The sequence below is a fragment of the Lasioglossum baleicum genome, chromosome 3 (genome assembly GCF_051020765.1).
Source record: "Lasioglossum baleicum chromosome 3, iyLasBale1, whole genome shotgun sequence".
In the NCBI taxonomy this organism is placed as follows: Eukaryota; Metazoa; Arthropoda; class Insecta; order Hymenoptera; family Halictidae; genus Lasioglossum; species Lasioglossum baleicum.
In genome coordinates, this window is record NC_134931.1 from 12,774,016 (window position 1) to 12,801,404 (window position 27,389).

General features: G+C 38.1%; 1 protein-coding gene across 4 annotated transcripts in view; it reads right to left on the reverse strand.

Annotated features, from left to right (window-relative positions):
• Sap47 (Synapse-associated protein 47kD) overlaps positions 1-27,389 on the reverse strand; it is a 159,520-nt gene that overhangs the window by 81,535 nt on the left and 50,596 nt on the right. For 3 of the 4 annotated variants that reach the window (XM_076447702.1, XM_076447699.1, XM_076447701.1), the window contains one exon: positions 14,497-14,526. The exons of the other annotated variant lie outside the window; for it this stretch is intronic. In XM_076447702.1, the coding sequence (XP_076303817.1) occupies positions 14,497-14,526 (30 nt within the window). The remainder of the gene's footprint in view (positions 1-14,496; positions 14,527-27,389) is intronic. 4 annotated transcript variants of the gene reach the window in all.

Here is a 27,389-nt window from a genome sequence, read left to right on the forward strand (position 1 = left end):
AGCTTATTTTAATGTCTTACCAGCAACACGCCACTCCGCGCCGGTCTCGCGAAAATTGCCATTGAAACGCCACCAAGAAACGCAGCGAACTCTCACCATATGGCTCCCACAATTTCAATTCTATTAGGTTGGCAACTAAGTTCGCGACCTCCACATTCTCTCAAACAAAGTCAATTGTACATGCTTTTTAAGTACGAGTAGTTTATATCAAATTAATCGCAAAATTCAGAGCTTTCCAATGATATACAGTGCAAAAGGAATAGCCACTGGATGAGGTTATAATGATACAATAAAAGAATTACGAAACAAAAGGTCGCGAATTTAGTTGCCAACCTAATATTTATACACATGAGCTCATCGGTACTGGTGCTATAACTGAGGGGGGGATTCTTCATAAAAAAAATAATTCTCAATTTTCTAGAATATAGGCGAACACTACATCAGGTCCGTCCACGACCTACCGATTCTACTCCTCGCAAATGGTAAGGATATGTTAGATTTCCAAAGTCGATTTGTGTATTAAAGCTTTTTTCTATCGCGTTACACCGTAATCTAGTGTATTACATTGTTAGAAAAATGTAGAAGTTCCATTGCGAAGGCTGCTATTAAAATTTTGCAACATAAGCACGTTATAAATAGACTGCTGATTTTTATGCATAAGAAAAATTGTCTGCCTCGATTGCAAGAGACTGGAGCGAAATGGGCGTTTCATTATAACACTGGTTTAAGTCGCACCCACTCATTCTTGCCATAAATGAATAAAATCCGCAATCTAGTTATAAATTCTAGCTGGCGGCCTTTGAAAACAGCTTTCCTCGCACTGGCGCACTAATTGATCGATCGAATTCATCACGAAAGTGTGAAGTATGCGATTGAAGATGACACTATCACCAGCGAGTTGATTAGTCCGTGAAACACCTGTCACCAAACGGGGAACGTGGACGAATGCTGGCCGGTTAGACCGCAAAAAGCTCTGCTGCTTGTAAACGCGAATTTTGTCGGTCGCGGAAACTGGGACAGACGGTTGTGTTTGCTCTTAGTGCCGATGTGAGCCAGAAGGAAAAGGGGGAAAGGGAAACGATGACCTTGGACGTATTCGTGTCTCCAGTTTGCTCGGTTTTCTTTTTCTCTTGCCCGGCAAAGCGCGAGTGTTAACTTCCAGAATGTTCCTGAAGTATGACAACATTTTAACATGTCGAGTGCTAAATATGAGCCCTAAAAATTCTCACAGAATCAAGACAACTTCGTGAAATCTTACTTCAACGCATTGCATTCCTCAATTTCAAATTAATCTGTCGTCCAAAATTGATCTCAATCTATCTTTACAGTGATTCTCAGTCCACGAATAAGACAAGTCAATATTTTACGGTCCAAAAACCTTTTGAAATTCAAGTCTCCTTTCATCTACAAACTCCAATGTGTCATCTTCTGTGACGGTGCTTTCATCAAAACCGAGCCAATAGAAATCCAAAAACAATAACGATGGCTAGACTGGAAATGTTTATGTAAAATAAAAATTGTCCGTCTCAATTTCAAGAAACTGGAGCCGAATGGGCATTTGAGGAGAACTTTAATAATTTTAACAAGCAGAAAATGATAAATTGGCATTCTGAAGACAAGTTTTATTTTAATCAGAACATCCATCAGCCAAAACAGAAAGCAGAGGCGGATTTTTGTCCGATGAAAAATGCGCAACCATCGGATTATTTTATCAGGAGTACGAACGCGTATCGGGGCTCTTTGCGGGCGAAATTATACGAGGCTCTATTAAAATGGGGATTTGATAAAGCGGATCGGGAAGCTTAAAAATTCCAAATGTTATTAACGATTGCGAAAGATGCATTCACCGCGCATTTCTTCACCTCATTTAACCGATGAACACATTTCTCTAATTATAGCGCTACCACGTGTTCGGAAGATTAAAATTGCCCTCAAATGTAAATAATTTAAATACAGCATTTTCGGCAGCAAAAGGGAATACAATAACTGAATGGCGAGTTCGCCGTTGGTTAAAGTGTAGTGAAAATGTAATATTTACTAAACCTTCGATTCTCTCATATCAAATAAAGTCATACATTGAAATAAGTTTTATTTCATTTCAAGTGATCTAACAACATTGGGATTAAACGTTCACAATTTAGCAACGTTCACGATTTACTAAACACGGTAAGCGCCATGTTGGCCGTTGATGATAGACGCGATCTCAATAGAAAATTTGGCCTTGGTTATAATGAGCAACACGGTGTGCTTAACTTGTTAGGTAATTCGATACTTATGATAGAATCATGATAATAATTAAAACGCACACGGTGAAGGGCGAAAGTTCAGAACGTGTCTATTTGCAATGAATTTGTGTTTTCTGAACGAGGCAAGTTTGTTGCTGTTTTAAATCCTCACCTCCGATAAATTATGCGCATAAATCTCCCTGTCTCGCTATTTCTTCGAATAACTCGTTTGTCACAGAAACAACTGTTCCTTAAAGTCTTATACCGGGGTCTCATTAAAATTGATAATAGGTATTAAACTTGTTAGTACGGCTGCGTCTATAGTATACGGAACGAACGAATGAATGAATTCATTGCATAATTTTCTCGGAAAATATGTCTAGGTATCATTTCAGTAATCATAAATACAAAATGTGATCCAGAAAGTGGTTCATTTTAATCCGTCTGGTACACTTAGTACTAATAAGGTTTTCATTTCAATTTCAATTGAATAAACTTCTCTAGAGGCAAGACATCTCTCAGTTTTGCCAGCTTTCCAACTTTAATTTGCGCACAATTATCTGCGATTTAGATACCAGTGTTAAATAAGAATTTAAATGTATGTTTGTACCCCACCGTGCCCGCCATCCATCTACTTTAGTGTGTTCTTGTTTCTTAAATCCCCAATTCTCCTTACGATTCCAGAGCTTCGAATCTCACATTAATTCACCATCGTCATATTAATTCTGTAATAAACTGGATTTGCATAAACATCCACAACCTACATACTACTATAGAAAAGGAACTTGTATTCGCAATCTCTTGGTGTGACTACTCACGGTTTATACTACTGTTTCACTATTATACTATAAATTCTCTTATAATTCTAATGATTCATAACCCATCTTAAATCTATTATTTATTAACTACATAACAAAATAGTATTAGAGGGAATATCCGATTCATGGTCTCGTCTCTGTGTCTGACTAGTCGCGAGCTATACTACTTGGCAGCGTACCGACAATTTATGATCTTGATATACAAACAATTAGTAAAATAATTGTTACGTAATTGTTTATGTATTCTTCTTCATATATTGCTGTCTAAATTGCTTGTATGAATAGAATTGAAAAGTAAAAAATAAACGGACACTGAAAAATTATTGAAAGTGAAAAACTGTGTCACCAAAAAGTCCCGCAAAAATGATGGATATCAATTTCCGATATCGGTTTCACTACAGCTTTATTGGCATAAACGGCTGGTATCAAAATCACACCAGTTTAAACGCCTGCAGTATCGGAAGGAAGCTCCAATTCTATTACTACTGTGTCTGAGAAGACACGGTCTATACTACTTGAATATCGCGATCCTTTAGCTCACAATCTAAATTCTACTCAGGCATTAGGCCAATTAAATATTAATCTTGACGATCAAGAAATCAAAAGATTAATCAATCTTAACCACCCATTTAGCTTACTACAAGGTATCCCTATCCGTTTTTTCTTTTGACATTGACCTTCGCAGCGGGGTGTACCTCGATCGACAGACCCGTCAATCCCAGTTTGCGGTGTATCGATCGACTGGCACGGATACGCGATTACCCTCTCTATTCAGGAATTAATCGAGTTCACACTCCGCAATCCATGTCCGCGTTCGTCGGTTTCGTCTTAAGGGGAGCGATTCACGTAACACGTGAAGAATGAGCCTATTCTTAGAGCATATTCTTCTAAACCCTCGGAGTATGTTCTTATACTTCGAAAATAGAAAATACCTTTTTTTTCTGAAGAAATATAGTGCCCATCAAAATTTCCACAAGTTCTACTTTAGAATAGTCTCGGCTTGTGAGCTATTTCTCAGCATGTAGTTGTAATGGTTCGAAATTTAAAAAATGGTTGATTCATACAAAAAATTGATTTTTTAACCGGTTACACGAGTCGCCTCTGTTAAACCAAAGCTACTTTATCTCGCGTCGGTCACGGGGCTGCGCACGGTCCAGCCTCCTAAAGAAATTAGAATGTCGACTGAAGAGAGGGAACGGGGATAATGAAGAAGCCGAGAAGAGTCCGGGATTCCTCGTTTAACGGGACGACAATGAATCGCCGTGGCATAATAGCTTGAGTTTACGTGGAAAAAAGCGTAATTTCGCACGGGCCGGCCCAGAGGAAATTGTTCCCGGCGCTCTATAATATCAAGAATTTCATTTCGATCGCATTGGATTCCGGTCGTTTAAACATTTTTAATTCGTCCTACCCAGCTCGTCGGCTCGATTCTGTTGCTTATAAACGAGCGGAAACGAGAGAAAGAGAGGGAGGGAGTGCGCGCAATCGAACGGAATTATAGAAAAACGAGTAAGTGTTGTTAGAGAGATAGTCTATTGCGTCAGCGAGGCGCGTGGGAGGATGCACCTCGGGCTTTCAAAATTGTCTCCGAGATAACGAGAAAACTTTCGATCTCGATTAACGCTCGACTAGACGGAAGCTAAAGTAACTCTAATCTTTCTCTCCGTTTCGCTCTCATTCGAGGAACGCGAAAGGTAAGCTTACGCGCGCGCGAGCTCACAGCCGCCCGGTTCTGCCCTCACTTTCGACGACCTTGACAGCTTTTAAATGCCACGAATCAGTCGCTAACGAGGAAACTTCGACGCGGAAAAGCGTGAAATGACACGCAGCGATGATTCCCATCCGACCAGGTTAATTAAAGGTTAATTAACAAGCTGGCACGCGGATGTCCGGGACAGCTATCAACGCTCCGTCAGCTTATCGACGCATTTCAGTTTCAAGGTTTATCAGACCCACACTGGCGAACACCGTTGAAACCCTGGCCAAACGGCGAAATGAAAAATAGATTGAATTCTTTATATACAGGGTGGTTCACGCAACTTGCACACCTATATAACTTTCAAAGTATGCGTTGCACGAAAAAATTTTGTATACAGAAGTTGCATGGTCTGAAGGGGTACATTATGTAGTGTATTTATTTTTTTACAGGTGGATGCGTTTCGGAGATTTGAAGCTCGACTTTGTTTTTTTAAATGGAATACTATATTTTTTATACCAAAAGAATGTCGAATACTGAGTAAAAACAGTATATGAAAATTTTACTCGTTAATTATTAGGTTTAGGACTAATGAAGGTCAATACTTTTTTTTACTCAGAATTCGACATTCTTCCATATTTTGTTATAGAAAATATAGTATTCCATATGTATACATATTCGTTCCAGTTAATTCACAATTATTTCGGAAATACTGCAGTTCATTTAATCAATTTCAATGCTACTGCATTGACATTCGTTCGAGATATAAAAACAACAATATTTTTGCTCGCGTAAACAATTGCTTCTTTCAGGTGAAATTATTTTCTTGAGTCGTGTATAAGACAAGTGGATATGATCGAAAATGAATCGTTTTCGGTGCCATTTCGAGCAAAAAAATTGCCACAATCATGTTTGCAAAAGTTTTGTAAAGAAACAATTGGAAATGAAAAAGCTTTGTTATTGGTTTACAAGTTCTTCACAAACAGTCCCTATGAGAAAGGTAGCATATGTGTATGTCAAGAAAAAATTGAAGACTATGTTGCTCAATACAAAATCAAAAAATATTTTGAGAAGATTCCGAGAAATTAAAAATAGGACACGTGTGCTGTCATTTCGACTGGGAGTGTATCCATTCTTTATATATCAACAATGTGTTCTGAAATTTCGAATATTAATTTCGTCAGGATTTGCGCTGCGAGTCGTAGCAAGGCCAGCTGTACGCGTCCGCCACGGAGATAGACACAGCATCCAAATGCTAATGAAAAACGCTTGTCAATTTTGAAATGAGTGTCCAGAGGGGATCAAGCCTCGCAATACGCGCAACAGTTTAGCCTGATTTTCATTTGTGACGCGATCTCGATAGCGCTTCGCCTGCGGTGATTTCGTATTCAGCCCGAAGCATCGCTGCCCCAACACGTGTCTTTCATCCATTATGCTAACGGCCACGCTTAATTACTGGTAACAGATAGCCGACGTACCGCGAACCGTTTCCTACGAGGTACTGCGAAAAACGCATCATTCGCATCGCTCGGCCGCGAGAGGATTCGCTGCGAGAATGGCTTTATTGAAATCATGATTGCATGTTGATTGGAATCTTTTTTATCCCCCATCAGAATAATACTTCGATGTTGATTATAAACTCGTTAACGGGAGTTCTACTGAAATTGACTTTTCATTTCGTTTGTTATTTAACTGGTCATTTAATTAACAAATATTTTATTCAATCATAATCAAATATAAGACAATTACGCGGTATCAAATTCTGTATTAAGCGAGGAACTTTCTGCACATGGAACAATAAAAATCAAGAAGCGATTAGCTCGATGAAGAACACCGCGATGGAGAAGATAGCTCGCTGTTGATATTCATTTAATAGTCGAGGAAAATGAACGTCGTGAAAATGGACATGGCAAGAGATGACGACCCAATAGTTGACGACATATATGGTAGAAATAACTGTTCCATGAAACTAGCTCAAAGTGTGATGATTTTTATGACATTTTGTTTTAATACGAATGCATATCAAACTACATATAAACTCATTGGCAGCAAGTATGAAGAAATTTAAATTAAATACAACACAATTCCCTTCGAGAATACAATTTCCCTTCTTAATTGTCTCTTATTTCGTTCAAATGTATGTTTTTGTTGAATATTTTTACAACTTCATTAAATGAAGAGTAACATGACACTGTATTTAATTCTATCACAGCTGCGGTATTCTATCCTTCTCTCGGATTTCTATAGTTCCTAAAATACTTTCCTTTCCAAGAATTTGCAGTTTCAATTGTAATAAAAAATATATAGAAAACACTTTTTAAAAACCACGCTTGTATTAAAGTGCACTAAACAGGAGAAAATAATTTTTTTAGACATTAGCGACAATAAATAAAAGCGTGGAGCGCTAAAATATATTGACGCAATGTTCGTGGGCGCTCCACGCTTTTATTTATTGTCGCTAATGTCTAAAAAAAATTATTTTCTCCTTTTTGGTGCACTTTAATATAAGCGTGATTTTTAAAAAGTATTTATATATATTTTTTATTTTCTACTTTTTAGTCTTTATCATCAACATGTATGTCAATTGCACATCTGTCTGTTTCTCGCTATCTCGGCTAAACTCGTCTCCCCCGAGTTAACCCGCATAGCGTTTCACCTCGTAGCGTGACGGGTCAGACTCATTCACTGCCCAGCAATTGTGTACGCGGCGCGCTTAAAGAAGTTTACGTTTGAAAAAATATCGAATAACATTGTCTTGAGTTGTGTTAAAATGGACGCGTTTCATTGATCGATGGTATCAGTACGCTATCAATTTTCGCAGGCCATTTAGAAGTCTGTTAGAGCGTAAATTGGGCGAGTCTGGTATTTTCGATGGATCTCGAGCACATATGTATGTGTAGTGCCGTCATTGCGATTTCGAGCGCTGTCAGCGGCGCGTTATCATCGAAACAAAGTTCGAGAACAACAATCGTGAGACGAATTTAGGAGCAGCGTATTTCGAATACACTCGAGGATGACAGATAATCGATATGTACGCAATCGCCTATTGCTTTCGAAATCCGGTTGTATGGCATAGACTAGGCTCTCATGACACCGGGGACATTCGCGGAGGCGCTAGGCGTGACGGTACATAAAAATCCGGCCAACTCACCGTCATTTAAATCCGCATAAAGCGCAACGCGCGAACCCCCTTCTCGCTCGTGTCTCATGCATATCAATAAGATCATGGTCTCGCTGGATCGATTTCTCGTCAAATTACGGATCCACGTGTCCGACACGATATCACAACTATAAACTCGTTTCTTTCGAATATACAAAACAAAAAACGCGGCTCTTCGATCCACATGCATTATATATACATATGATGACACCCGGATTAATGCTGTGTTTATTATTTTATACAGTGCCTCTTCGAATAACGCAATTTTTGTTATGTGTGAATTTTCATTGTTATATTGTTCATTGGAAAATTATTGTTGTAATTTTCTTTGTCGTAGGGAATAAGAGAGGCGGGAAGAGGTGAATACGAACTCGTTCGTGTGAACTAATACCTAATATGTATGTATACATACGCCTCGTTCTCCATTTAAGTGGTACATTGTTCCATTTGCATGCCAGAAAAACTCGTGTGAATCAACACTGCGTAAAACAAGGTGTACTGCACACGAGAAAATAGAGGAGTACATATTTCTAGATACAAAAACCCAATGCAAACAAGTCATTTTTAAACAATCTTCCATAGAACTGTACTCGATTGTAATGTCCATTAATCTGAATAATGTATCCTAATAAAAGAGAAATAATATATATTTTGAAAATAGGTGTTATTTGAACCCTATTAACGAAAAATGCACCGCGTGAAAGTATTAAAATATTCGGGTCAGTACTACATATTAATGACGCCACTTGTTAGGAAAAATGAGTCAAATCGTTTTTAGTTTATTTTTTACTACAATCCAATTCGAAGATATAATTAGAATTCAAGAAATACCAAGTCGGTGTGCGGAATAGTGATGAGTACGCGGAATGTGCGTATTTATGGAGTATGCAAATAAAGGAAAAAAAATTCACTGGAATTAATTAAAGTCTGTTCTAATATCAAACCTAATGGAAAATAAAGGAAATTTTCATAAAATATTCTGTGAGAATCTGCTCGCACAGAAGCCAGCGATTAGTTTAAAATCAATCGGAAATTAATTTTTCAATTCCTGAAGCTCGTTCATCCATTACAACTTCTTCGTTCAAAAGTTTCGTATCATTTTTCCCTACAGGTCTGGTCTGAAACTTTCGTCGCTAAGTGTATGGAAATTTCTCCGTTGATGGAGGAAGTAAAACACGTATGCAAATTTCAGCTAATATGTATGTATGCATAAAGAGTTGGGTTTTAGTTGTGCTTAATTATACCTGCTGAGAAGCCGATAAGAAACTCCGAAATCTCGGAAATTACTATCTCATTCATTTCGTTACGCCACGTACATATGTGTACATATAACATATCGGAACATTCATTATACACTACATGCATACATAAGGTGCATACACCTATTTATCGATTCACCTTGCATTCCAGAACAGATATATCAAGATTTAAACCTTTCCCCACATTTCTATTCTTTCGCAGTAAATCATTTCTCTAACGGAGACATCACTTTAGCGCAATATGCCGATTTTAATATAATTCACGAATGAAAAAATACGTGTCAAATAGTTTTAACATACCATGGCATACATAAATTTCATTAAAATCGACGTGTAACAGTCAAATCTGTGGTTGTAAGGAAGAACGCCGCATGTCACATACTTTCACTTTCGACATATTGTCGTTTAAAGTTTAGATCAAATTGCATTATTTTTTGAGCCTTTCGAATTTGTTTTCATGACTCTTTTTTGGTAAATACGTAAATCCTATGTTCTAAAGCCCAATTAATGCATAAACTCAAATTTTTTGAAATTGCGACTTGCGGTGTTTTTTCTCACAACTACAGAAATGATGTTCCCTGTAAGTACATTTCCAGATAGGGGTTCCTCGACCCTGGCAATGTAATATCCCAATTAGTCTGTAAATAATGAATTCAATTTTATAGGCAATATCTTCCTGCTAGATGAAATTCTGTGTATACGATACGAATCAAAAGCCATTATCCGAAGCACGGCCGGCGTACAATTAATTATTACCGCGCTTGTCAGGCAAACAATGCTGTCAGTGTGGTCGGAAGCGATAATTTCTAAACAATGTGTTACGCGTTTACTATACACCGATAGGACAGTAAGCGAGATACCGATTAATAGAACCGTGAGATTATCTCGATTTGTCTGATCCGACAAATCAAAACCATAAGACGGTAAACAGGAAGGGCAATTCGAAATAAAAAATTGTAATCTCCTCGGCGTAAATATCTGCTACTCGAGATAGAGGCGTCGCTATCGATTATCGATAAATTATCGATGCTAAACGGTATCGTTAAGATGTGTTTAAGACGAGTAAAACCGACTAGGGTTCAGTCTTATCACTGGACTTATTTTTACAGGAATCATTTAGAAATGTCTCTTTTTCTCTAAATTTCAATAGGCTGAAAATAATTATAATTTGTTATAAATGCAACGAATTAATTCAGTTATTTCTGTCGGAACTTATGGCAAACAACAGACTCGGACGAAACAGACCACCTTTCTTTTCGTTCCAATAGCTATAATTAATGTAGAAACTGATCGAACCGTATAGCGCCGAGAAAAATACTACTATTATTTCTAATTAAAAAATCGTGCGATCAATATCAATCCCTCCTTTATTAAACAACAGACTGGTGTACTTTTGCTGTGTCTTGTTTCTTTCGAGTGGAAGTATTTGCCCCGTTATTCTCGCGTACACACAATTCCACGGCGAGAGTCGCGCGTGCGGGTGTCATTGAAGCAAATCACGGACTCGATTTGCTTCCGTCGTCGTTCCCGGATAACGCGGATATCATTTCGATTATTTTACAATTTCGATTTATCGCGAGTGCACGCGGCAACCGTATATCCCGATTCCGTCGAGCGATTGCGAAAGGAGAACGGCGAGGAATAATTCAGGCGAAACAGAAAGCGAATAGAGAACAGCAGGGGAGGAAAACGTTTTGTTTAATTTGCAATTTGCGTCAAAGGGGGATGCGTACCGCACAGAAGGAAGGCTTAAGACGAATCCTCCGAAGGCCATGGAAGAAAAAGAAGAGAACACAGAAGCGGATCTGTTCTAGTTCGCCGTTTGATCCGTATTCATCGCGCAATAACGGCGCTCTTACGCATCGAACGTGAAGAAAAGGATAACGAATAAACCACATTAGGACGGGACCGAGGAGAAGGAAAAATCCCGACCGTGAAATACGCAAAAAAATCAGGTCGACATTGTTTGCAAGTTTCTCGCGATACGTATTTATTGCACGGACTCTGTATAAGGACGAGACTGTATATCGGACGCGTCTCCGCTCGAGGAGAGAAATGAATAAGAGAGCTGAGTGGTGATGAATGCGGAACGCATAAAAACAAGTTCGTGTGCCGTAAAAGCTCCAGAGAATAAAACACCAGAGGAAAAGAAAAGGAGCAGGGGATACGTCTGCCCTGGGAGATTGGACGACACGATCCGAGTCGCTCGTGGCAGATTCCAATGATTCTGAGACCGAACGACATACGAAACGAACTTTCGTTTCGATTCCCTAATACAAACACCATCTGTTCATTAATCCTTTGATCACGATGCCTTATTTTGTCCAACAGCCTCGAACTCGCATTTAACCCTTTGCACTGGGAGCTATTTCAATTTGGAATTGTTCTAGGTCGGAAGAAATGTTTAATTCTCAAGTTACTACATAATTACTACACATTCAAGTAGTGTATGTGGTATTATATCAATTTCATATCCATAACATGAGGAAAATCATATACAATGGAATTATTCCAGGTCGGAAGAAATGTTCAACTTTCATTGCGTATGAGTTTCCTCATTTTATGGATATGAAATTGATATAATACCTCATATACGGCTTAAATGTGTAGTAATTGATTCGATACCAACATATTTAATAAATGTGAACGATATTGTGAATAATGGTACAACAATTGTTAGTGATGACCCTGAGTCACCCCTCGACTGCTAAGGGTTAATTGCAGGAATAGCTGTTATATTAGACACAATAACATGGTCAATGGCTCCACAAGATGTTTGAAACAATTGATGAATATGTCGGTGATTGTGCTAATCGCGTAAGTAAGAATTCCAAACGAGTTCATCATTTTGCTTGTTATATTCTACGCAGCTTCGGACGTTCCCCAATATTTTGTTAAGGGTGTAGCATCCACAAGGTGAAAGTATACACTCAGTTATTGAGACATAAGACAAAACATCCGTTCCTGAGAAAATCGTGTTTGAGTGTTGATCAAACATGCGAGGATCAGCGTATGCAGAAAGTAGAGGCGGTAAGAGCCGCGAGAGCAGACACGTTGACCAATACCCATACAATAGCGCGGGACTCTTAGGAACTCTAGAAGTCGCTTTTCTAAGAAATGAAACTACGTATGATCCTCTTTTCGACGTAGTCGTAAATTCCGAGTAAAAATGAAGGAAAGGCGGATCGCGCAGCCGGATATCAAATCTAGTTCAACGACTCAAGGGTATGACTATAGCATAAGAGAAATTTTGAGAACCGCAAAGACATGATCACTACATGGTACCCGAAATTGACAGATAACAAGGGAACTGATAAATGAAAAGTCTTTGCAAGATTAGAGGAGAAACATCGCTGTTTTAAGACACTATTGACGATTACAAGAACATAAGGTAGTGACTTTAATCAGATCCAGGACAGAGTTGTGCAGAATTACTATTGAATTACTCCAGGAATTATAATTACAAAGTAATTGAACTACATTGTAATTCAGTTATATTGTAATTTATAATTCAGATCTTCATTCAATTAAATTACAATGTAATTCGTAACTGCAATTGAAGTGCAATTATAAAATACATTGTAATTAAATTACGATGTAATTAAATTAAAATTAAAAATTAAAGAATGATTATGTAATAGGTAAGAAGAGTTTGAAAAATCCACGTGAAGGTTTCAAACAGAAGGAATTTATTATTTATAAATTTATAATATCTGAACAGAAATACCTTCTGCGTTATACTTTTTTAAATTTCAACCATAAACATGAAGTAGCGTTACGTATTATGAACGAGGACGAGAAATAGAAACTACGCCGCACAGACAGCAAACAAGTATATGAAAGAAAAACATAAAAATATATCGCACTTCTTCAAAATTCTGGGCTATAATTTGGAGAGCTGTATTTTCATTATATTGTATTTCAATTACGACGTAATTGAATTGCGATGTAATTGAAATACAATGTAATTCAATTGCGTAATTGAATCACAGTCTAATTGAATTAGCACAACTCTGATCCAGGACGATCTGAAACGAGAGTCAGAAAAGTGTAATTTCTGCGACATTCCTAGACATTGGACACGCGATTGCCGAAAAAAGTAAGACAGCTGAGAGTCAATAAATATAATCAATCAATGGCGACCGAGTCGCAGTCACGGGAGACTACGGAAAATGGAACAGGCAACAAACACCTCCTATTACAGATTTCATGAGTCGAATCAAAACGAGAGAGAATTGTTATGTCTTGTTATGTTCTTGGAGATAGAGGACATACTCCAAGAGGTATTCAAACACTAAATTTGCGAAATCGATATCATTTCTTTTGAATTCATCTGGAAGGTTGAAATCTCTGTTTTCATAATGCATCATACCATGAATCATCTCTAAAATCGTTGAAAAATTGGTTTCGTGAACGAATTTTCTATAAATTTGAAAAAATTGAAGTTTCCTTTTTAGAATAACTCATTAAAAATTGATATACGCTCTATTTTGGTCGTTACAATGAGTCTCGAATGAAAGGCGTACTTCTAGTTGAGGTACATTTTACACAACTGAATACGTTCCCCATTTCTGTTCCATAAAACGGCAAAAAAAGTTCGTACATCAAACTTTTGGAGGTCGTTGTAAAATAGAAGCTTCCATTTCCAAAAATACAGTCGAGATAGTCTAGGGAAAAAAATTCTCAACGTTTTTAGAGGCACATTTCAATTTGTAACTTTTTTGGAGAAAAAACGTGTTTTCAGTTGCCCACCTGTCATACCGTAAAACGTATTTTTCAGAAAGATCGATGATGCATTTTAGAGGTAGAGATTTCAAACTTCAAAATAAGTTCAAAATCGTTGTACAATATTTTTTCTTAAATTGGAAAAGTGCTCAAATACGATATTTCCAATGAGTTTTTTTGTCGAGGAATGAATGAGAAGATCAACAGACTGAGATCAGATCTTTTATGCAACTGTGTGTGGAAAAATGAGCATCCGCTTCGAGGAACAAACCATGTTCTGTCAATAAAGGGTAATTTTTCGAGGCATTGTTTCACTTCTATGCTGAGAGAGAAGAGCGAAGAAGAAGAGTTCAAGAAGATTTGAAGCAGTTTTATGGAGAAGTTCAAGCAGGTTGGTAAAGAATCATGGCGAAGGAATAATGGAGGCAGGGGGTTCTGTAATGCGACAGTAAAGCATCTCTGAGTAGAGAGAGAAAGAAAGAGAGAGGAGGTGGGCGTCAAACATCAGGTAACATCGCTTCGAGCTTCTAAGGAAAATGGGAACATAGAACGACAAAATAGAACAGCGAACGAATCTGAAACAGTACATCACAATCAGAAATTGCATTGCTACCTGCAGGTTGATGCAGCAAGTACGGGAGACCTGAAAACAGAATAGCCAGTAAGACACCGCGAGGCGCAACACATTTCGAGATGTGTCACGGAGATAAGCTATCTGTCAAACATTTCGAAATATGATTGCTATATACAGTTACGCGGAATAATATTTGGACATTCTTAAAAAGACGACAGTATTTTCAATATCGGACAATACTACTTGCATTTTGTTAAGAAGTTAGAACAATTATTAAGACCTCGATATAGAGATAAAAAATTCTAAAAAAATTTATGAAATGCAATTTTTTGAAAATTCTTTTCTCGCGTCATGTAGTAAACTTCTGAGAAGAAAAATCCAGGTCCAATATTAAACAAGTCGTCGTTTTTTGAACAGCGTCCGAATATTATTGCGAGTGACTGTACGTGTACCGGAAGATCAGTTAGCACGTGGGGAATGATCTTGGTCAAATGCCTCATGATCTGAAGAGTCGTCAGCTTCAGTGACGTGTTGGAGCAATTCGGTAACAAAGAAGATTCGAAATAAACGTGCTCAGTTCTTAGTATAGTAGTTGTTTACAGAAAAAAGGAAGATGAAGATAATAACAAAATGTATCCTCGATAGACCTTGAATAGACCCTAATAATGAAATAAAAATCCTGAGTTAGTGTCAGAGAGGAGAACCTAAAAGCTGCCTTATCTTATCTGAATTTATGGTGAATGTCAATCAATATTCAAGAAACCAGAAACAGAAGATTCGCATAAATACGGTTGAAGTAACTCGTGCAGAGATACATTGGACGTGAGATTCTTCGATCAGATGATTAAATGTTGTCGGCGCGAATCATTGGATGTTCAAGAAGAAATTCGTAACAAATGGGCATGTTAAAAAATATACGACAATGATAAGTAGCTTGATGTTGCTTTCGGAAACAAGGAATCGAATACACTGAAACCTATTATAAAATTCTATTCAATAGTTTACTCGATGGCAGTAGTGCACGAATTTAAAATTTCGTTTGAAACCGTGAAGACAGCGTTCCTTATGATGATTTGGACATGGAGATGAAGTGTGTCGGTTAAAGAAAAAAGGTCTAATGTCCTGCAGATTTTATGTACTTATGATAAAAATGATCGTCAGCTTATCGAAATGGTTAAAGGGAGGAACAAACATTTAGTTTACAGTCCAGTAATTAAGCTCACACAGCAGAGCGGGATTGAAACAACTAAACAAGCCGCAGCCTTCGAAGATTAAATCGCATTGTTGGAAAATAGCATAATCTTCTGGCGTCGATACCGAGCGGAGCTTTCCGTTGCTTTCAATTAGTCGACGAATGATAAAGAGAGGTTTCGCGTAAACACGTTTCAGTAATTACCTCGACGAATGATCAGGAAGCATCGTAGTTAATCTCGCGGACCTTCAGAGAGAATTATCGACGCTAGTCCATCATGCTCGTGTAAAATCCTCGAATCGTTCGGGAACAAAGTGCAGGAGCGTCGATATTAATCTATCCCATTCAAACTTCCGGTCGAGGAGGGGATAGCATTAGGCACTAATCCGGTGGAACGATATTAAACATGGTAACCAGTTCAGAACAAGTGCAGGATATTAATCCGTGCGATCTCTGCGGAACACGACCGACTTCAGCGATGCGCTGCCTGGAGCTGGCCCTACGAAGGTCAAGGTTTGTTATCGATTGCACCCTCGAGTGTCTGCTCTCGGAGGACAGGCACGCTCGACTGCAGCTCCAAAGGCCGGACCAGAGTTGAGTAAAAAGTAATCTGATTGACGATTAACGATTATAACTCGACTGCGGATCATTTTTCAAAATGAAAAAATTTTGATAAGTTTGCAATTTCTTAAAATCTTTTCATTATTTTAAATTGCATCGCTCCATTTTTGTTATACGTGTATCAAATCTGCAGTGTCATCGTTAGTAACCAAAAATCATGTTCATGATTAATGATCACTAGACTACGGATTTTATGCGTTCATGACACGAATGAATTAAAACATTTAACTAATTTCATGACATTATTGTATACATAAACAATATTGTATATATGATTACATTTAGTGTTAATTTTGATGAATTCATTCTGCGATGACATTACCGATTTATTCCAGTACCGATTAATCGATCAACGATTACGATCACCATATAAATACATTTTACGATCGATTACAAATGTAATCACAAAATCATCGATTACTGCCCAATTCTCATCCGGACCAGGTATCACCGCGACATAATATTCTCGCGACCGGTATTACGTGAACGACCGAGGAAACCTTGTAAATTGATTTACGAGCCAATTCCCAGCAACCACACTGCCAACCATAACTGGCCCTCTCCTCTGTATACGAGTGTCGCGTGCCGGTCAGAGTCTAAACTCAATATCGCCGGCGTGCACCTTACGATCCACGGTAAATAGATGCGTCTACATGTGACCTCTGTACTTTATCGTGGCTGAACCTTTCACCAAACCGATACATCTTGCTCGTTTAAAGTATCGTTTTTCTATAGCGGAGATACTTGACCGGTTAACGAAAAATAAAGAGTGACTCAAATATGAAGGGTTTTTCGTCCCCTTCTGGATCCCTCGAATTTAGCTCTAATTTTTGTGCCAACATCCAGGAAAACGGGCGAATTTTTTGGATCACTCCTTCATTTCGCAGAATGAATTTTTATTTAATAGAAGCGCAAACTTGGAAAATTCCTAGGTGAAGTCACAGAGATTATTAACTCTGCAGCGGGCACGCCTTTATTCGTGTCCAGTGGCGTTAATGTTGTAATCTTTCAACTTGTTCGTCGAACAATTATGAGATACTTGTTTAACTTTCTCTCAGGAATGCTGAATCGTTTCGATCTGACATTGTTGCAATAGCCAACGTATTCGGTTGCATTTCTTGTCGTTTTAACATAAATTATGAAGAACCTACTTCAGAGTGGTGGGCTTAGACCACATCAAGATAGTGTAGATCCTAATTTGAAAAATTATTAACAAGGAAAGTCTGTAATCCGAGTGTCAAGCATATAGAATAAACATTTCAGTACACAAATATTTACAATTATAATTATTACAACAATTTACATACACAAGCATGTATATACACAAATATTTACATTGGAATGCCGGTTTGATAAACAACTGGGAAGTTGTGGTTCTTATGCATGATGAGTTGTTATGATTATTCGAACTGACGAATTTTTTTCAATATTAAAAATCCTATTTTACCGTGCTACGAGCACTCTTCAGTAAAACTGAAACCTCTTTTTTAAGCACCATCATTTTGGAAATTTTTATATTTTTACTGTCCTATTAAGATTCCGACCTTCGGAATAAGCTTCGGCTTTTTTATTTTAGATGGCTGCATCGACCAAGAGCTACACGCCCAGCATAACAAATTTAAGAGCTTCATTTTATACAGGGTGATTTTTACGAAGTGAGCAATTGAGTTTTCTCCGAGATGAAAATATAGTGACTCCCACTAATATTTGGACACTCTTTAAAACACGATAACTTTTTTAATACTGAACCTAACCCAGACGTGAAAAATATTTTTGAAAAAAACTGCAGGTTGTCGGAATTGCAGAGAAAATACAAAAAGTTGAATTTCTCAACTTTTTTTATCAGGCCTTGAATGGAAAATTTAGAGAACGCGTTTCATAGATCTGTATCAATTGAACATATTCTGCAAATTGCATCAAAATCGATCGACGTTGCAATCAGCTGCAAACGTTTCAAGATGGTAAAAAAAATTGCAGTCTCTCGTTTTTCGCCGCATCAATCGATTTCGATGAAACTTTCGCAATGCATATAATTGACACAGATCTGCAAACCGTATATTTTATATTTTCAATAAAGGCCCACATAAAAAAGTTGCAAAATGCAACTTTTAGTATTTTCCCTACAATTCCGACCAATTGCAATTTTTGAAAAAATTTCTTTTCACATCATGCAATGAACTAATTGCTCCAACTTCTCAAAAAAGTTTAAATCTTTCTTTTTTAAAGCGTTTGAATATTAATGAGAGTCACTGTATAATGCGAAAGAAACGATCGAACGAAAGATACGAAAAATCGCAAAATGTGACATCGAGCCGCTGGTAATAAATTGCTAGATATCGCGCGTAGAACAGGATGGTTGAATGGTAATACTCCTTTAATGGAGACATATATAGAGTGATTGTACTGACGCCCACGCTACAAGTCTAGTTGTCGGCCCTTTCACGAAGGATTACCCCGTCCGGAAATCACCGGCCGAAATAACGGAGGTAGATTTTTGCGACCGCGACATGATCTCGGTTGGACGCCCGGCTTGTTATACAGGCAGAGAATGTTTTGTTTTTTTTTTCTTTTGCGTGCGGAGTTCGTCGATCGCGCAATAGCAAATATTTACTCCAATAACAGAAACTTTTCAACCGGAACGAGAATGCGCTTAAAATTGTCCGCGTGCCTGATGTTTATCCGTGGTACGTATAGATTCCTTTCCATTGTGCGTTCGCGTTCGTCCGTTGGGGATAGATTGATTCCCCTTTTTGTGTTCTTGTTTTTTTCCAGCGGATTCATTCGGTATCACGAATTCAGATGGAATACGCTTCTCTTTCACAAGAAAAATTAAGGAACTCAGTCTATTCAACGTACAGAAAAATATCCAAGAAACATGCTAGAAAACTTATATTCTAAAATTTCCCTTTTCAGGTTTGTGTCGAAGAAGCCAAGGTAAGACTTAATTCTACACATTCTTAAGCTTCGAAGTAGAAAAAAAGTATGAAATTAAAACGCGTAACATCTTACCTCGTGAACTTTGTAAACTTACATTTTCAACGTGTCAGAAACAAGAATCTGATCGTTCTTTAAACGAGAGGAAAGGGCGAAGACTCGACAAAAAAGTGAAGCTTTTAAACAGGAACGGTACCTAGTGGAGTAAAACTAACTTTCAAAATGTCGGAACTTGAAACGGCAGGTGACAAGTTGAACGAGACGGTTAAGAGAGAATGCGTTCACGTCCCCTTCTGTTTCTCGTAGATTATTTACAAACATCAAACGCGGTTAAAATAAACTTCGCTATTTAATTTCAGGGTAAGTGACTGCTTGCAGGACTTTGAGGATTCGTGCCCTCGAACCGGAAAATACTCGCAAACGATATCCAGCGTTCTTTATGCTTGTTAACTGACTAATGGAAAATTAAAATCGCCACGGGGAATGAAACGTGATACCCAGGGTGGCTATGGGCGGAGATTGCCCTTTGGGCCACTGAACCTGGCTCTATTAAAACTGGGAGCAATGAAACGCCTAACCAGGTCATTCTTCTACACAATAGGTTTTATATACAAAGGCTGACGCTTGAAAAACAGTTTTCATTTTACAGTATTTCCGGAAAATTGATTAAAACTATCCTTCGAATTTTATAGAAAAACGATAAAGAAATATTTTTCGCTAGAATCATTTTTAAAACAACGATTTCTTAACCGCTTTCTCTCTATCAAATAAATAATGTAAAACCTTTTAGTAAAAGCTCGTATCAAAAATATTTTTATGGCACAACGAATGTCAATTTTATTTATTTTTTTCGTCATGTTTTTGCGCGTAGAAAAAGCTCCACATCCTGTACAAATATAAATATTTTTTCCATGTGAACCAAAACGAAATCAACGTTTTCGCGGTTGAACATTAAAGGGTGGTTTCACGCTCCCCACTTTAGGTAGCGTTTTTAATTGTTCTCGAGCCGGGCGAGTTTGTCAAAATGGAACCGTGAAAATCGGAGGCTCATTGGTGACGCTCGAATAGTGAGCGCTGAATTGGTGTCAACGAAGAGCGGCCCGGGACAAAAACAGCTTGCTGTCAACACGAAGGTATTATGGAAATCGTACAAAGCCGGCAATAACATAGGAATCATCGGGGAATCCGATAATATAATCGATCGCCGCTCGATAACAATGATCTCTGACAGTGGCATTTTTGAAAACAGTGTGCGAAGCCGGGAGTCTATCAGAATCCTTTTGATCTTGGCGTGAAAATTCTATTTCGGTGTGACCAGGTATCGGCGCGCGGCCGTTCCACTCCTGATTGCGGAATTTTCACACTGTCGATGACCGCAGTTTACCACAACAAAGGGATCCCGGTCGCGTAACCGTTCGAAATTGAACAACGTCGACGGGTACTTTGACCCCCGTCAGATAGATCGTAACACGTATGTCGCAATATAATACTGTGTGCCCGGTTAAAAAAGAACCCATTGTTTCGACAGGCTGTTCGACCGACAGTTTGGCAAATTGAATTGGACGCGCGATCAACTTTTTCGAGAAATCTGTCGCGCGAGACATTCACTTTCGAGACCGGCCTTTCGGACCGTGTATTTTCGACATTTTGTTTAATAGCTCGCAACTACAGACACGCGAAATAAACGCCGCACAATGGGGTCGCGGCACCGAAAACCTGGCCGAAACTAGAAATATGGAAATTCAAGAATTTATGATTATCCGTCGGTAAATTATAGTTAAGAATATGCTCTTGTAGAATCAATAAGAAATAACGATGTTGAAAGGCAAAGTTCGGTATAATTTCAGTTCAAAATTGATCATTGCTATTCAGTTTAATTATCGAGTGAAAAATAGATGTACTAATAAGTATATTTTTATAAATACGCGCCAATATTTACCAACCAAATTAATATCCCTTGTTCGTCTAGTGGTAAGTGGTATTTAGAAAATATTGTAATATTTAGTTACCGAAAACTTTTGTGTTATCTTGAAAAAATAATCAAAGTATACTTTCCCAAGGTTTTAGTTGTGTTACCAGTGCGTCCCAGACAATTTTTTGCAAAATGTTGAGAATTTATCTAACTTTAATGCTAAAAAAGAAGTTGCAACTTTTTTGCACTTTTTGAGAAATTTTATCTTTTTACGTGCGGTATACCATCACGTTGCAGCGAGTTTCCCCATAAAAATTGACTTCTGTATTAACATTTACTTATTAAAAAGTTTCGTGATCTACATATTTATTAGGTTGTAATGAACGAAATCCAGGATTTTTGTTCCTTTTCTTTCAATTGCAATTTTATACCAATAAATATTTACCTTAATTTAATGAGTTATATCGCATTATTTTTTTCTGGGAGTTCAAACTATGTAGGTCGAAGTGCCGCTCAAGCGGCTCGGAATGTCAAGTATGGAGCGAAGGAAGTGTCAACGAATGCACAGCTTTATATTTTTAAATAATATTAAATTCTCTGTAAAATTCCCCTCGATAATATTACAATCAATTCTCATAAGAATTTAATATTACTATTAAATTTTCTATAAAATTAATTTTCATATTATTGTTCTTATTAAAACAATTTTAATAAAATTTTAATAAAATTGTTTTTAATGTGAGTTATAACACTGTACAAACATAGGTTTAAATCCTGCATATCTTTCTTCACAACTGCAAATATGTAGTATTAAAATAATACAATACAAAAATCATTTTTTCCAGCTTATCAGTGAAAACACTCCATTATCAGGAAAAAATATTTCCAATAAAATTTGAACAGAGTATTTAAATATTTATAAAATTCTATATATAAAATTTCTAACAAAATTTGTTCGTCGACAGAGAATAAAGATCATATATTGATTTTTTAAATATTAAAATGTTTTATTTATTTCATTATATTATAGCTAACGTTAAGAAAAAATTCAACAATCTACTATATTGTGACCTTGAGCCATAAATAATGCCAAAATAGTTTAACCAACTTTTTGGGCAAAATGCATCACTGTGCGTCGAAAAAAAATGTGTCGTCTACGCTATAGGTGACAACAGGAGCCGTTTATGCGAAGACAGACACCATTCGATCGGTGACTGATTCCACATCAATTTTCCATCTCCCGTTCCGGTCGCTGAACAATAATTATGATTGCGATACACGTTATAATCGGCCGTCTCTCGTTCGCGAACGAGCAATGCTTTTAAATCTTTCACATTCCGTAGAATTCTCTGTTGGAGTATCCTGTACGAAATTGGAATTTAAGCATAGCTGTTGCACGAGTGCGTTTCATGAAGTTGAAATATTAACGTTTTATTGGACTGATCGATGAACGCAATAAAGTTGTGCACAGAACAATATTCACAGATACTAATGAAAAGTATAAAAATTATACAAATTTACTCGACGCTGTTCCGCCATGCAATAAACGATAATTGGAAAGTAGATGTTTCAGGCTCGTGCGAAATCGAATACGATTTACTCAAACATACTATGGCTACTTCGAACAAATACAAACAATCACTACGTTTTATACATTTTTCCTTAAATATCAGTATCAACTTTCGATCTAGTTATAAGCAGATACTATAGTAGAATAAATAATACTATACCATTATCTCGAGGCTTATACGCGTGGTAACGCAAGTAGATATATCCGGCTATGGTCAGACACGGAGGCTAACCGTTTTCAAGACCAAGTTTTGTAGAAATTGGTCAGAGTATGATTTTAGTTACAGTCGGTATACAAAGTATTCGTACACATTTAAAAAACGAATTACTTTTTCAAAATTGGACCCAACAGCTTCAGTTTCTTTTCAGACGTTAGAAGGATTAGTTTACTAGCTAATGTATAAATAATCTTTTTTTTTATTGTTATTGGTCGCAATTGCGAAGGAAATAGTAAAGGTCACGATTTTTTAATTTTTTATCTGTACCTGTAATGAAAACTGAGATACATTAATCATTGTATCGAATGTTCGGAAGATTATTATTCAACCACATCTAAAGAAGATTAGATTTGTTGTTCCGAATCCCTCAAATGGCTCCATAAAACATGTACAATGTATACTAATTTATGTAACATGTGTGGTGGAGAAAAAAAAGAATAGAAGTAGGGGGAAAAGGCTATAAATACAGGAGTGTGTCTATCCCCAATTAGGAGTGCATCTAACTAAAGGCCCTAGGAAGAGATGCAATTTTCCGACCTTTTTTAAACAGTTACTATACTAATATAAAAGTTTTACTCATTTAACGTTATATTTTACGAAAGAGAATCAAATAAACAATTCAACTATGCCTGTCCACACTTTCAATTCTCTTTAATAAAATTTTTATAAACAGAAAACAAAATGTGGTGCATCTATCCCGAAATAATCCTAGGAAAAAGTAGTTTAGAATGATGACCTTGACAACAGATTTCAAGGTCATCAAAATCGGTGAGGCGTTCCCTCTTCTGTATAATTACCAACCACTTCTACTTTGCACAAAGATCCGCGGTCCAGTGATTAATACTGTATAACGAACAGAGACATGATTTTTGTCGATCATCTAGAAATTCTGGCCCACTGTGCGGCGATTGATCGAACAGCGCGTATCGAAATGATTATAGCTCGCGGGGGGTAGTTGTCACTCGATGAGAGCGACGTGGCGGGGCATTTAGATGCGTGATGTTTCCGTAATTCGACCGGAATAATTGATCGACAGTGAACGCGGCCGGTCAAGCCTATCTCAATTAATTTAGGTAGAGGCTGACCTTCTAGCATCCCGAACGTAGCAGCTGACACGCTCGGCAAAAAGCCGGCAGAGGGCTGTTGGAAAGGAGGGAGGGGGAGGGCGACAGAGAGAAAGCACAGAAGAGGGGCACCGGTGTGGCAGTGGCGGGCCAACGAAAATCGATAATACGCTGCGCGCGAATAGGAAGCTCTTACGCTTTCCTGGTAAATTCGACAATAATGATAGACCAGGACCATTCCACGCCGCGATTCGTCGGAACGGTACCTCCCGGGGCATCAGCTGTTCAGGAACCTTGAGCTGTCAGACCGTTGAAATTCACAGCCGGATGGTATCGACATTCGATATACGCAGTATCGAATCTGTGTAAACAGCGAGAGCGGGCCTGTGTACACGCGGTAGGGGCGCCCGTTAAAGGGACAGGACGCAGCATCGCGATGGACACTAGGATAATTTAGAGCGATTCTAGGCAAAATTAGGGGAGGGATTTGAGAGACAGGGTGCTAGCGTACGCGTAGACGGGCGAGCCGGGGCCGGAGAAAGTTCAAGGCTCAAGGCATCGATTCTACCAGGCGGGAGCGAGACTGAGAGAACCGGGGAGAGCGAGACAGAGAGGAAGAGGGAGACGGACGGACAGACAGACAGAGTGAGAGAGAGCGGAGATTGTAGGTGGCAAACAAATAGGAGGGAGATAGTTAAACGAAGATGGAAAAGGGACGAGGAACAGAAGACTCGGTCCACCGGGATAGAAAAGAGAGAGAGAGAGAGTTCTGTCATCAATGTGTCGAGCTGGACTGTAGTGTGGGTGTTATTGCCATTTCTTTTACCTCTTTCACGTTCTCTCGCTCGCTCTCTTTCTCTCTCGCCTGAAGTCGAAGCACAAACCGGAGAACATTCGACGATGTGCGAGTTGGCCCGCGTTCATGTAGTTGGGTGGTCGCGAATGAAGAGGCTGCCGCTCGGATCAATACCAACTGCCTCTATTCTTTGCTTGTGTATGCACGCCGCGTAGTTTCGTCGCGAGACACACGTACAACCCGCGCCCGCACCGGAACTTGCATGTGCACGTGAGATTGTGAAGATATCTGCCTGCACGTGCACAGCCGCCAGTAGTGTCGCGCAAGATGACCGCACGGGACCGTAACTGTGGCCAGTTATACCGTGCACGGAGAAGTATCGCGGATCTCGGATTTTATCTTACTCGTGCAGAATTTTTGTTTCATCGTACAAATTTTTTATTTAATTGTACGAATTATTGGATTCTTGTTCGAACAGCCACAAATTAAATAAATCCAGTTTCTACAGAGCTACTCCCAATAACTCGGCGGATGATTTTAAACAGGCTCATAGGGAAGTGATGCATCCATCTTTTTCATTATACTATTTTATTAATTCTCTTATTCAAGATAGTTAACGTTTTTAACTTGTTACTGAAAGTCAAAATGAACCCAACTTTTTATCAGACTTCTTAAAAAAAGGAAGACATTTGTACTGGACCCCCATCCCTTGGATTCGAGGAAGGTATTTTTTCTTTTGCATAAATTTATTGACAATAAACGATGTATTGCTAAATAATCGTCAATGTTTTAACGCGATATGATCTCGTATCCTAACTTTACTGAAACACGCTATTATATGGACGCGATGCATGTGATTTCATGTGAAATTAATGCGCTTCTACATTTATAAACAATTACGCATAACTACGTATTCAAATAATAAACGTTTCGTAGTAGTTTCGTAGTAAACTCAACGAGAGTTGTTAATGGACGTGAAATTTTGTCGAACAACTATTCATTTGGGATACAGCGAACGTTAAACATTAAGTTACCGATATGGTTACTTTCAATACGGAAAGAGTTGACTGTACACTAGTGTATCAAGTTTAGTAGAGCTCTTTAGAACTTCTAAGTCACTCTCGCCATCTTCCTCTTTATTTCACTCTGTTTCACTCGATGTCGCCCAATCCCGTAGTGAAGACACTTGACGAAAGAGCGAATGGAGTAGAGATAACAGCTGAAACACCTACCTCCAGGGATAGTAATCGCAGTGCGAATGTAATAAAACGAACATTAAAAGCGCTACGATCGTGAACGATTTCAAAATCCCACCATTATGACCAGTACTATTGTTCTAACAATTTGATCTTTTTTGGTCATCTGCAGAATTTTGATGACCTTGAAATGTGTTGTCAAGGTCATCCTTCTAAACAACTTTTTCATATATGTATATCTTGAGAAATTCTCAAAAAAACTGTTACTGCTAGAATGATCTCGGTTAGGTCTGGGTTAGGTTGTTGTCATGAATCACTTTTCGAGCAATTAGGAAATCAATTAGTTCGTTGTAATTATTGCATATATTTAAAAATTCATATAATTTCATTGTTTACTATAATACGCTTCTTGCTAGATGGACAGAAAAGTGGTTTGTCATTTACAGAAGTATACGGTCTGGAATAGTTAAGATAATTGTAAGTTGTATTTCTTTTTGTCTATCCGAGTTTACAAACTGAAACGTGAGACATCGAAAGGAATTGTACCATGATACGAAGAAACTGAATCCAAACTTAACACAAAGCTAACTCAAACCAAACGAAAAAGCACGAAAACTATTTTTATAAATATGTAGAAAAGAAAGACCGAGTGGCGGTAACACGTACAGGAAAATGTTGCTTAGAATTATGAATTCTACAGGATATTTGAGTTTCATCATAATCCTCAGCTGATCAAGAATATACTCAGCTTATAATCGAACCTAAAAGGTACATATAGCGTTTACATTGTAAAAGTGAATTTCGGGAGGCAACGAATTCACGAATTTGGATTTATTGGTGCTATAAGAGTACGGTTACGTTTATTTATTTTGTTGGCGCGCCAGTTTCGAGGAACAGCGTGGTTAGCTGTGGTTAACCTACAAAGCAGAAACCCGCTCAACCAAAGCGACAATACTGTACTTCCCAAAAATATGTCTCTTGTCAGTTTCGAATTCAACGTTCGAAAAACAACGTTTAGAGGAATAGTAAATTCACGAATCCCGCTCTATCGTTTCCATAAGGGTCCGGTCAGGTTTATTTATTTTGCTGGCGAGCCAGTTTCGAGAATTAGCCGTGGTCAGCCAACAAAGGAAAATCCCGCTCAGCCAACGCAGCAATACTGTATTTGTTTCCTCTCTGAGGTAGGAAGCATCGAGTAGCTACTGTTGATTGTTCCTGCGGCAAATCGCGCCTGACTATGTGGGAGTTAAACTACTGCGCGAGGTGCGTACAGATTCGATCATTCACGATCCACTTGTTGGATGACATTACCGTTCGTTATCATCGTATTACAGTATTAATTAACGTGGGACGTCATTGACGACTATGTGGGACGGACTTACATATAGTCGATCCAACGCACAGTGGGGTATTTGGCCGAAAAACCGGAT